The 13,582-nt window shown below is 38.8% G+C and overlaps 1 protein-coding gene across 4 annotated transcripts in view; it reads right to left on the bottom strand.

Moving 5' to 3' along the window:
• RNF125 (ring finger protein 125) overlaps window positions 1-13,582 on the bottom strand; it is a 51,644-nt gene that overhangs the window by 17,595 nt on the left and 20,467 nt on the right. For all 4 annotated transcript variants that reach the window (XR_006210176.1, XM_042962991.1, XM_042962990.1 and 1 more), the window contains exons 4-5: window positions 11,735-11,825; window positions 1,680-1,787 (exon numbers count right to left, since the gene is read on the bottom strand). Coding sequence is in view for 3 of the 4 variants with exons in the window: in XM_042962991.1 (XP_042818925.1) it covers window positions 1,680-1,787; window positions 11,735-11,825 (199 nt within the window). In the remaining variant the exon portion in view is untranslated. The remainder of the gene's footprint in view (window positions 1-1,679; window positions 1,788-11,734; window positions 11,826-13,582) is intronic.

Genomic DNA, 13,582 nt, shown 5'->3' with positions numbered 1-13,582 from the left:
GCCCAAGGTCACAGAGCTGTGACCGAGTTGTTACTTAAACCCAGGTCAGAACCCAAGCTCCTTGTGTTGTAACCATAGTGGGCAGATCAGAAAGCAGGGAGAAAATTTTCAAGTGACAATCTTCAACAATTATTGAATTCTATCTTGAAATTGCATTTAAAAAATTGCATAAAAAGAAAGCAGTAAAAAAAAATCATGTGAAAATTGTACGCAAAGTTAAATTTAGTTCTTAATATTTCATGTATTTAGATAGAGGAAACAATAAAATATACTATTTCAGAATATGGCTATGAGGGATTTCCTCCCATAATAGGCAATACTCCCTTTGCTGAAAGGGACTCAGAGGATAACACATTACCCTCACATGGCAACACATGGAGCAAAGTAGAACAAAGGCTACATTAACTTCTGGCTTGTTGTTCTCATTCCTGATCATGGGAAATACAGTCATAAGTTAGAACTATTCATACTACATCTAACTTTTCTTCCATCCTAAAAAAAAAAAAAAAAATTCTTGGGTGGGGGAGAGGGAATTGGATGAAGGTGGTTGAAAGGTACAAGCTTCCACTTATAAGATAAATAAATACTGGGGACGTAATGCACAACATGAAGGCTATAGTTACCACCAATGTATGGTATATTTGGAAGCTAAAAGTTCTCATCACAAAGAAAAATTCTTTATTTTGCATCTATATGAGATGATGGATGTTAAGTAAAATTATTGGTGGTAATCATTTCACAATACATAAACAAGTCATTATACTGTATACCTTAAACTTACACAGTGCTGTAAGTCAATTACTAATAATACTGAAAGAAAAAAATTCTTTTTAAATTTTTATTTTTTTGAGAGTATGCATGAGCACATGTGAGCAGGGAGGGGCAAAGGAAGAGTGAGAGTGACAATGTTAACAGGCCCCACACCCACCACAGACCCCGATACGGGACTTGATCCCACGACCATGAGATCATGACCTGAGACAAAATCAAGAGTCAGATGCTCAACTGACTGAGCCACCCAGGTGCCCCCCGAAAAATTCTTAATACAATGAGACTGGCCATGAGTTGGTAGTTACTGATGGGTAGTTATTGATGACCTGTGGGAGTTCATGGTGCTGTTTTGGCTACCTTTGTACATGTTTATAATTTTTCCTAATAAAAATTTTTCAGTTTTGTAAAAGTTCAATAAACATGACTTTTGTGTTTTATGGAATTTAAATAAAACATGACCTGTGTGTCTTACTACACTGATAACACCATATCTGTTATTAGCCATTCAATGTATTATCAACTGCATGCAGAATAAACTCTGAGCCATTTCATTACTCATGTGATTTAATTTCATCTCAGGTACCTACGTTTTCAACTTCATAAATATTAAAACTAGACACACAGAGGGACTAGAGTAAAAATTAAAATAATTTGAAAGTGAACTCTAGTACCTTATACAAGGAGCAATTATCTCAATCACAGAGAAAATAATTTTGTCTAAGGCAGATAACTCATATTAATAGTCAAGTTTATAAAACACTATATTTTATAATTTCCTACTTAATGCTATTACTTAACTTCAGGTCTATACACATTTTTTCCACCATAATTTTATTTGCTTGAATTTAAAAAGGTAAGGTTAACACACACCACACAGAAACAATGTAAAAGTAAGAAAATATACTTACTATGAAATCATCATAAAACAAAGTGTGATTGACTTGCAAATGTCTTATTAAACTGCCACTGAAGCTGCCTGGATTTTCATTAGGTAGTAATCGGCAGAGTGGACAGAACTGGAAATGAAGAAAACCAACAGTTCAAGAAAGAATTAAAAATAATCATTAGTGTCAGAATTTTTACAAAATTAAAAAAAACTATTCAGCAAAGTGAATTTTAACTTTATGAATCTATTGGCCATTCCTCACCATAATATTTTATTTTTTATCTATCTATCATCTATCTATCTATCTATCTATCTATCTATTTTTTGAGAGACAGTGAGCATGTGCATGTGCACGCAAGCAGGGGAGAGGCAAAGGGAGAGAGAGAGAGAGAGAGAGAGAATTTTAAGCAGGCTTCACTCCCAGTGCAGAGCCTGCCACAGGGCTCGATTCCACGATCATGAGTTCATTACCTAAGCTGAAATCATGGGTCGGACGCTTAACCCACTTAACCAACCGACTGAGCCTACCCAGGCGCCCCCTCAGCATAATATTTTAAAACTGCATAAATATTAATAATACTAAGCAAAATTGCATTTATTTCTTCATAGGCACTTCTGTACATATTTATCAACTTATTATTTAAACAATACTGCAGTTAGCAGATCAATTAATTGCTTCGCTCTTGAAATATATAAGATTTTTTTGGTATGCAGATATTTTGTTATTACAAATGATGTAATCTATAGTGTTCACCTTTTGGGAATTATTCTCATAGAACAACATAGAACAATTGTCATAGAACAATGGAGATTAGCAAGTCAACAACTATGAACATTTGTAGTTCCTAATATCTATTGCCCTAAAGTTTTTTATTTCCACCAGCAATATAGATTACAGCCCACTAGCATCAATTAGTATTTACACATATTTTCCTAATTTAATAGCCGTAATGGCTTTAAAAAATAACCTTCTTCATTTTCAAACATTTATAAACTCATGAGAAATTCCAAAGATAATGCCAGAGGTCCTATGACCCCATCACCTAGCTTCCCCAATGGCAACATCTTTTTTTTTTTTAATGTTTGTTTATTTTTGAGAGCGACAGAGTGCGAGTGGGGGACGGGCAGAGAGGGGGGGGACACAGAATCCCAAGCAGGCTCCAGGCTCTGAGCTGTCAACACAGAGGCCAATGCAGGGCTCAAACTCCTAAGTGGTGAGATCATGACCTGAGCCAAAGTTGGACACTTAACTGACTGAGCCACCCAGATACCCCCAAATCTTTTTTTTTTAATGCTTACTTATTTTTGAGAGAGAGCAAGCACGAGCAGGGTGGGGGCAGAGAGAGGGAGAGACAGAGGATCCGAAGCAGGCTCCATGCCAACAGCAGAGAGCCTGATGTGGGGCTCAAACCCACAAGCTATCAGATCATGACCTAAGCCAAAGTCGGTCACTTAACTGCTTAACTGATTTAGCCACCAAGCGCCCCGTCCCAATGGCAACATCTTACGTAACTGTAGTACATTATCAAAACCAGTAAATTGGCAATTAACAACAAACCTTACTTAGAGTCCACCAATTTTTGCATGAACTCAGTTTTTTCGGTGTGCCTGTGTAGTTGTATGAAATTTTATGACATGTATAGATTTATATAACCACAAACACAATCAAGATACAGAACTGCCATGTCATTACAAAGGAACTTCCTTGGGCTTCCTCTTTACTTTGTCTTTTCTCCCTAAACCCTGGTATCCACTGATCTGTTCTCTACGTCTAGAACTTCATCATTTTGAGAATGTTGTATAAATAGGATTAATCTTTTGAGATTGGCTTTTTTCACTGAGCATAATGGCCCTGAGATTCACCCAGGTTGCTGAATGCATCAAAAGTTCCTTCTTTTTTATGGCCGAGTAGATCTCCATGATGTGGATGTGCCAATTTATCCATTTACTTTCTGAAGGACATTTGTTGTTTTCAGTTCTTGGCTGTTATAAATGAAGCTGCGGTGAATATTGGTATACAGATGCTTGCATAAACATGTTTTCATTTCTCTAGAATAAGTTTCCAGGAGTGTGATAGCTGGGTCATATGGTGAGGTTTACGGTTAACTTTGTAAAACACTGCCAAACTACTTTCCAGAGTGCTTGTACCATTCTACATTCCTACTAGCAATGTTGAATTATCACCAGCATTTGGTACTGTCTATATTTTTAAAATTTAATTGTATTGTGTTGTAGTTTATTTATTTTGAGGGAGAAAGCACGAGTGGAGGAGGGGAAGAGAGAGGGAGAGACAGAATCCCAAGCAGGCTCCTCATTGCCAGCGCAGAGCCTAGTACAAGGCTTGAACTCACAAACGGTGAGATTATGACCTGAGCCGAAGTCGGATGCTTAACCTTACCCCGTGTGTGTGTGTGTGTGTGTGTGTGTGTGTGTGTGTATTTTTTTAAATTTTAATCATTTTGATAGGTGTGCAGTGGTATTTCATCATGATTTTAATTTGTATATCCCTAATGGCTAATTTAAATGACTTTCTTTAACAGACACTACTTTATTATGTTTTAACTTAGGTTTCTTTTTAAAAATTCCATTTCCTCATGCATTCATTTTAAAATATGAGATGCAGTGGTGCCTGGGTGGCTCATTTGTTTAAGCATCCAACTCTTGATTTTGGCTCAGGTCATGATCTTGCTGTTCATGAGTTTGAGCCCTGAGTTGGGCTCTGCATTGATGGTGTGGAGTCTGCTTGGAATTTTCTCTCTCTCTCTCCCTCTCTCTCTGTCCTTCTCCTGCTCTCACTCTCTAAAAAAATAAATAAATAAATAAATAAATAAATAAATAAATAAATAAATATGAGATGCAGAATCATTACTGAATGCAAGGTATGTGTTAGGCATTAAATTAGGTACTATTCTTATTTGATCCTCACAACCTAATTTTTTTTAAATTTTTTTCTATGTTTATTTATATTTTTGAGGGAGAGAGAGACAGATTGTGAGCGGGGCAGGGACAAAAAGAGAAAGAGACACAGAATTGAAGCAGTCTCCAGTCTCTGAGCCATCAGCACAGAGCCTGGTGTGGAGCTCGAGCTCGTGAACCTCGAGATCATGACCTGAGTCCAACCGACTGAGCCACCCAGGCGCCCCGATTAATTTATTATCCTATTCCCTTCAGGAACCCAATTTCAGAAAGGAAAAAAATTAACTTAAATTTATACCACTTGAAGTATCAGAATGGGAATCTAGGCCTCCTAATAGGCAATTCGACATTCTTTTCATATAACAGTGTTTAATTTATCTGCTTGGATGATAACATTTTTCTTTACATTTCAATGAGGGCTTTATGCAATTTTTTCTTATTGTTTTATGGAGGTCTTGGTTTCAGTATGCTCAATATCTAAACATATACTTCTGAATTTTGCGCTACTCCGTTAATATTTGTCTTATTTTTATTTATTTATTTTTTTTTAATGTTTATTTTTGAAAGCGAGAGACAGTGTGAGTGGGAGAAGGGCTGAGAGAGACAGAGACAGAATCTCAAGCAGGCTCCAGGTTCTGAGCTGTCAGCACAGAGTCCCGTACGGAGCTCGAACTCACAGAGTGGGAGATCATGACTTGAGCCAAAGTCGGATGCTTAACCAACTGAGAGACGCAGGCGCCCCAATATTTGCCTTATTTTTAATAAAATTACATCGTTTAAGTTACTATTGCTTTATAATCATTTCCGATTTTCTAATCACAAAATGCTATCCCAAGATAGCACTTAATCTACCCTGAGACCCCTATGTAGTAATGAGAACACAGCTGAGACCAAGAAATATTTTAAGGAAAAGCAACATTAATTTTTTGTGGTGTGAAGGAAGGGAGACTAGTTATAGAAGTATGTTCACTCAATACTCTTTCTTGTGCCTCTACTATGTGCTAAGCACCTGGAATACGGGAACCAGTAAAGATAGGGTTGTGTTGCATGGCCTGTGAAATCAGAGAGCCTTGGGTTCAAATCCCTGCAGATTCTTGCTCGTTATGTGACCTTCAGCACATGAGTTTCCCTCTTCTGTGAAGTGGAGATCCTACCACCTACCTTGTAGAGCAGTTATGATGTTTAGAGATAATGTCCTTAATGTGCCAGGTACACACTAGGCACTCAGTAAACACCATATATTTACTACTATTTGATCCTTGTTCTTGAAGAGTTGGAGCTCCATGATGGAAGCAACTACATGTGTCCTGTTCACTCCTGCATTCCCAGTACCTGGAAAATTGTTTCCCATTTCATCTCTACCTCTCACTGACTTAACCTTGGCAAGTAACTAATCTTATCCTGCAAAATGAGAACTATCTCTGCTTTGCAGGGCTGTTTGTGTATTTAAAACACATCATTTAACATTCTGAAGCTCAGTCATTATATGAGCTCAGTCCTTGGCACAAATATTAAATGGCTGCTATTGTTATCATTGAAGCAAATACTTTTACTACTGCATAGCAAGTGCTATACCTGAGACGTTACACTATATGTTCAAATGTTATACTCAAAACAACAGTTCAAGACCTAAAAAGGGAATCATTAATTTTGCCCAGGAAATCAGCAAAAGCTTCAGCCAAGCTGCTGGTAACTGAAATGAGTCTGGAAGAACGAGCCAGCAATGCCACAGTGAGGAACATCAACAGGCAGAAAAATCAATGTGGGAAACGGCAGGAGATCTAAAAGGACAGGCCTGCTTAGGCAATGGGAAAAGCTGTAGGAGGCTGAAGACAGGGCATGTGGCAGGAAGTAGTAGGACATGAGTCTGGAAGGATACACTGGGACCAGTTCTGCTCAATAGATGGTTCATTTGAGCACCTATTCTGGTTTCTGGAGGCCCCATGTCAAGAGTCAGAGGTACAGAGATGCTAACCCCTGGCCCAATGATTAAGGAGCTTTGAGATCTAGCGAAGGAGAAAGATACAGAAAGCCTGGAACTTTAAGTAGCTTTTGTTTTTCGTCTGATTTTAATAGGAACTAGTGGAGATGAGACTTCAGTCTTCTGCTGTACATCTACCAGAAGGACATTGTAAAACAGGCCAACAGCTATAGTACTCTAAAGACTTTTTGTGTGTCTTACATTGAAGGATCTGACCTGAAGGAGGAGAGGGTAAGAATAGGAAGGGGAAAGAAATGGTACGAGAGTTACTAATCATTACCAAGTACCTAAGTGTTCACCTATACTCTCCCTACCGCTGCCAATGGCTAATATCAGCTCATCCTTTATTATTTGCCTCTACTCAGTGCTCCTGGGCCACGCTACTCAGATTAGGAATCAACCATTGTGCAGTGTGCATTCAACAGATGTTGGCCTCATCCCAGTATGGACTTTATCTGATGGTGAACGGCACAGGTGAAAAACAGCCTCCAGATTAGAAGCTACAACCAACTTCAATCCTTCGGAACATCTATTACAATGGACACCCAGATCTGTGGTTTAGGTTAACTTTTCCACAGCAACCATTTGATGCCAAGCGCCATTTGGGGAAGAAATTTAAAATTCCTGAGTCAAAAAAAAAAAAAAAAAGAGACATGCACCAAAAATAATTACAGACAAATATGTAACCAAAATTAAGGTACCAGACTGCACATCTAATTTAGTAAGAGTTTGAAAGCAAATTTAATACAGATTTTTCTTCCTTCCAAAACATATTCTCCCACTACCCAGTCAAGTCACAGATATTCTAAATATCCACAGAAATAAACCTCTGTGGGCAGGTGGCTCAGGCTCTAGTCACCACAATTTATGTTCCAAACCAATAAAAGTCCCGTCCCTTCCCTTAAGGAATGAATCTCAGGAGCAAGGCAGAAATTAAGAGACTATTGCATCCTTTGAATGAAATGATGTTTTCTTTAATATCTTATTTTTCGTAATCACTATATCCTTCTATGTGCTAGGTTGTCTTCCAACAGCTGGCCAAGCAGTGTTGAACCAAGAGGTTCCATGACTTCGTGAACCGAATAACTTACAGGGAAAGACAGACATGAAATGAATACACAATTACAAATTGTGATGAATAAGAAAAAAAGAGGAGAGAAAAGCAAGAGCTACAAGTAATTTGGGGGTCAAGGAGGGCTTCCCCGAGGAAGTGAGATTTAAGAGGAGTTCTAAAGGATAAATAAGAGCCAACCACTGAAAGAAAAAGAATAGCCAGAAAGTGTGGCTCTTGTTGAAACATCTTCCCTTTAGAGGACAAAATACCAAATTTCTCTCAAAAGCGGTCTCACAATTCAATCTGAAGCAAGCTGTTTATGTCATTGGCCTCCTTTGAGTTTAATATTCCAGAAATTTTTTTAAATAAAACATTGCAGATGGGGCACCTGGTGGCTCAGTCATGTAAGCATCTGACTTCGGCTCAGGTCATGATCTCACAGCTTGTGAGTTCGAGCCCCACGTCGGGCTCTGTGCTGACAGCTCAGAGCCTGGAGCCTGCTTCGGATTCTGTGTCTCCCTCTCTCCCTGCCCCTACCCTGCTTGTGCTGTCTCTCGTAAATGAATAAATGTTAAAAAAAATTTTAATAAAACATTGCAGAATATTACTACTGTGTGGCAAAAAGGAGCTGTTGGTTGTTGTTGTCGTTTCTAAGTTTATTTATTTTGAGAGACAGAGAACAAGTGTGGGAGGGGCAGAGAGGGAGAGAGCAAAAATCCCAAGCAGACTCCATGCTGTCAGTTCAGGGCCCAACCCGAGCTGAAACTAAGAGTCAGACGCTTGCCTGACTGAGCCATCCGGGCACCCCAAGGAGCTGTTGGTTCTTAAAGCTGCATGTGAGAAAATTCAAAATTCCCTGATGTTCTTAACCCACTACCCCAGTCTTACGAAAAGAAAGAAAAGATTAGTTGCTTGGGGTTCGATCTCTGAGTTATCTAATTTTATCTAGAAGGCAGAATCATTTGCTCAAATCTCTAACTGCCATGAAACTTCTTATGCCAGATAGGTCAGATGATGTCACTGATCTTATCTACAAGCAAACCCAGCAACCCTGCCCCTGAAAGCAATGATTCCTTGCTAACTTCCAAACCAGTCCAGAATCAGCCTTGGACATAGGACTTCTCCGAGAGGTGTTTCCCCGACTGAGGATCCCTAAGCATGTGAACCTCAACTATGCCACAGTACCTGCTTCCAGCCTTTTCATAATCAAAGCATATCTCCTGAATTCTAGTGGCTCTAGATCCTTCAGAGTGACACCTGTCTTGATTTCCTATTCAAGCATGGAACATTAACATAGGAAGCTGAAGGTCTTCTGTGCTAGAAGCCACCTAGACGGCCCTCGTGTTATTACTGAACCATGGATTTTGTGAACAATCTGCTCCTGCCTCAAGGCCACAATTGCATCCTGGTCTTGTGAAATTCATTACTTCACACCCCTTCCAGCTTGGGTTCCCCAACAGTGAGGGTACACGGCTTCCTTGAAATCTCCACTGGCCTTGGTTTTATGTAGTTGCAAAAGTGGTAGTAGCCCACCATTATCACCTGACTCACTTACTACCACCCGGTGAAAAGGGCATCATTATCATCATCATCCCCATTTTAGGAATGATGACACAGAGGTGAAGACATTAATGGGATTTGCACCAAAGATGATCTCCTCTAAAGCTAGGTTTCAGCTATTAATTCTATGGGCAATCTGATCCCACCATTTCTGGTTTATTTCTGCCCTTGGGTCGGCTTTCTTCAATGATGTCTGTGACCTCTAAATCAAGGAAGACCTAGCTTCCATGGGCACCTTTAATCTGATAGGCAAACTGAGGAGCACGAGGACTGGGCTTCTGTTGGAGCCACGTACACAGTACCAATGGACAGACCAGTACACGGCCTGCCCCAGATTACTCCTGTGATGCAGCCTAAGACCAAGGCCCAAGGCACCTGGTGTTCCTCCAGTCAGAGTAGCACTTGGGTACTAGTGGTTAGGACTCAGGCTGCGTGATAATACCTCCACAGGGTAGTCAGCAGACAAGGAAGCACTTAGAACTCAGTACATGGTAGCTATTATTATGCCATCCTAACTCTTTCTTCTAACTTCTTCTAGCTCCCCAGGGACCTATCATAACATAGCTCCTTAGCCCAGTTCCTCCCACAGAGCAACTTACAAGCCGTAAAAGCCCGTGACAGTCTCCCCTGCTCTCCCAACACATATCAAGCCATTCCAAGAACCAAAATGCCTAAGCCATTAGGATCAATAACAAATATCTTTGATCATATTGTGTGGCTTTTCTTGTGAACCTGTTAGTAGATCATAGGGGTCGACCATGCTCTGGAAATTAGACTACTGTGTTCAAGTTGTGGCTCTGCTACTTAACAGCTGTGTGACCTTGTAAGACTTAGTTAACTTCTCTGAGCCTCAACTTACCATTTGTAAAATGGAGGTAATCACACCTATCTTCTAGGATTGTTGAGAGAACTATCCTTGTATCTATCTATCTGTTTATCTATCTATCTATCTATCACCTATCTATCTAATATACCTATGTTTCAATCTCATCACTTTCCAAAAGGATTTTATGGAGCAAAATAACCTTAAAATTCAAATTAAAAAACAAAACAAAACTCATATCTATATAAATGATACACATACATATATGTCTGTGTGTGTATACACACACACACATATATATATAACATAAACTAAAATAAAACTCAAAATAATCTTCGAGGTATCATTTTATATCTGCTAGACCTTTAATTTTCTTTCCTTCTTTCTTTCTTTCTTTCTTTCTTTCTTTCTTTCTTTCTTTCTTTCTTTCTAAAAGTTTATTTATTTAGGGGTGTCTGGGTGGCTCGGTCAGTTGAGCGTCCCACTCTTGGTTTCTGCTCAGGTCACCATCCCACAGCTTTGTGCGTTAGAGCTCCCCCTGTGTCGGGCTGTGCACTGGCAGTGTGGAGCCTGCTTAGGATTTTCTCTCTCTCTTCTCTCTGCCTCTCCCCCACTCGTGCTGTCTCTGTCACTCTCAAGATAAATAAACTTAAAAAAAATAAAGTAAAGTTTATTTACTTATTTTGAGAGAGAGAGAGAGAGAGAGAGAGAGAGGGCGGGGAGGGGCAGAGAGAGAGGGAGAGAATCCCAAGCAGGCTCCACTCTGTCAGCTCAGAGCCCAACATGGGGCTGGATCTCACAACTGCGAGATCATGACCTCAGCCCAAATCAAGAGTCAGATGCTTAACCAACTGAGCCACCCAGGCGACCCTTTTATTTTAATTTTAAAGTAAATGTACCCACTGTTGGCCAGGTTAAGATGAAGGTGGTTTACTCATCAATCGCTTACACAAATATAAATTGACTCAACCTTTCTGGAATGCATTTTAGAAGTATATTTCAAGAACTATTATAAAGTTTGCTCTCTTGGTCCCAGAAAGATAAATCTAAGGATTTCCTCTCAGGAAAAAAAATCCAATAGAAGGAAGAGTTCAAATGTACAATATGAATTCACATCCTAAAATTGGTAACAAGGGTACAAAAATAGTAAAATGGCTAAGTAATGTACCCATCACCACCCTGCTTTCCCTCACAACTATACCAAAATGAAAATCATAAAAGTTACACTGCAAAGCAGAACTAAAATGCCAGGCTGAAAAGAAAAAAGGAAGCATTGCAGTGAACCTAGGAAATGATAAGCAATATGTATATTTATTGTGCACGCATATGGATAAATACTCAGACTGTGAAATAAAACAACAGATTGAAGATGAATAACTTCCTACTGCTCATTTCTAGTGAATTATTGTGATAACCTTATTTGCATTATTAAAAAATGTTTTTAACTTAGGACGTGACCACAGTTAGTATACTCAAGTTCGATTTTAGCTGTGTAGTTTTGATCGTCTTAGTTGATTATGCCCATAATTATCTGTAAGAGATAATGTCTAAGTTCATAAATGACCGAGTGATTGCACATTAGTAATTCTTACCACTCACATATTGTTAACAGTCACAGAATTGCCACAACCTTGACATAAACTATCTTTCATAATATATCTACAAGCAGAAGCCTATTGAATGGATTTCTAGTGTATACCGAACTTAGACTTTGCAGAAGTATATAGTAACAAAATTCCTTACCACAGATCTCCTTTCTGATCTGTGATGAGTGATACAGTGATCCAGCAAGCTGTCTTCATCCAGTTCCCTCTGACAAAATGGACATACACACCTGGAAATTGCACAGAATACAAAAACGACTAAAATTGATAGCATTTAACTAGAGCTAAGCAATAGAACGTAGGCGGATCTAGTTTCCAGCCCTTGTTCTGGAAACTTCCAGATTTGACATTATTTTTCTGATCCTGATAATGGTCAGATGCCTATGCCTTTTCTCATGGAGAAAAGTTAAGTATCCTCCCAGGGCCACCGTGGAGAAATGGCTAGAGCAGCACGTGAAGCACTTTATTCTCTTTGGAAGCGAAGTGCAGTCTGAGCACCCATTTACTGACAAACCGGGACCACGTCACCCAGCTGTCCCTGGGTTACTTTTTCTCTTTCTCTTCCTCCCTCTCCTAATTCAGGAAACATAACTGGGTGTTGTTTGTTCTTCAGCCCCACCAGCATATTGCTACAGGTGACTATAAGGAGTATTTGACCTTTACGTCCGTGCTGTCCAGTACAGTAGCTATTAGCCATATACGTCTGTTGTCACTTAAAGTGTGGCTATTGAAATTGAGTGATGCTGGAAGTACAAAATGCACTGTGAGTTTCAAACGCTTAATATAAAAAAAAGCAAAATATCTCAAAAATGTTTATATTGATTACATGTTCAAATGGTAACACTTAAGCTACCTTTGGTTAAATAAAATACACTAAAAATTAATTTCGCTGTTTCTTATTGCCTTTTTAGTGTGGTTATTAGAAAACATAAACTCACATATGTGTTCTATTGGACAGTGCTGCCTTAAACGCATAGGTACAATATGGAGGCTTGAAATTTTTTGCTTGCTATCATAGATATAACTTCCTGTTCCCTAAGACTTATACCCTTAAGAATTTTAAAAATTTGAATCATGAAGCAGTTAAGTTCTTCTATGAAGCAAAGATTTCTATCTTAAATGCAAATCTTACTCCATCCTAGAAGACTGATTAATCAACAACCCTCCTCATTTTCTATTATTTTGTTTATTACTTAATTCTAACTAGCAGAAGAAATTAGGATTTAAATTAGCCTGGATATATTTTTATATTTTTATAAAGGCTAACAACCTTACAATCAAACGCATACATTTTCCTAACCCATTTATTGTCCTTCCTTCCTACTGGTCCTTGCAACCAAGCTAATAGAATTCATACTCTTCTTTGAGCTAAAATACTCATTTAAAATTTATAACATCATGGTATAAAACTAACCCTACAATAAATGGATACATTTGCAAAGCAATCTCTAGTAAAACAAAGGAAGGGGGCAATCATCTAGACTTTCAGGTTAGGAAATTTGAGCTTTCAGTGCATTTTCTTAAAATAAGTAAAACTACATTTTCCTTCAGGAGAGGGAAAAAAAGTCACACTCCTACTGAATATCACTATTCATAACTGAGCTCATACTTAGATTAATGGTTTCAAAGCCATCAGCCCATGCAGGAAAACACAAATCATTTCCATATTTTTTTGGTAGGGAGAGACTCCAACCTTTGTAATTACTCTGGCCATCAAGAGAGTAATGGCTCAGATTCATTTCTCTTTTTTTAAAGGAAAAAATAATAATGATCACTATTCTTCATTGCCCCTACTAACCATTTCCATCCTTCCTCCAGCCCCATAAGATTACCCACAAAAAAGACGCCTGCCCCAGACCTGTTCTTCCTTGTTAGACTATATACTGAGGTGTCACTTCCTCCCTTCTAAAGACAAACCAGCAACACAAGAGGAAACGAGCTGGGGCACTGAGCAATGGCAGTGGAAGAGTGAAAAAGAATCCAGGAT

The sequence above is a fragment of the Panthera tigris genome, chromosome D3 (genome assembly GCF_018350195.1).
Source record: "Panthera tigris isolate Pti1 chromosome D3, P.tigris_Pti1_mat1.1, whole genome shotgun sequence".
Taxonomy (NCBI): Eukaryota; Metazoa; Chordata; class Mammalia; order Carnivora; family Felidae; genus Panthera; species Panthera tigris.
This window is presented reverse-complemented; position numbering and strand designations above follow the sequence as displayed.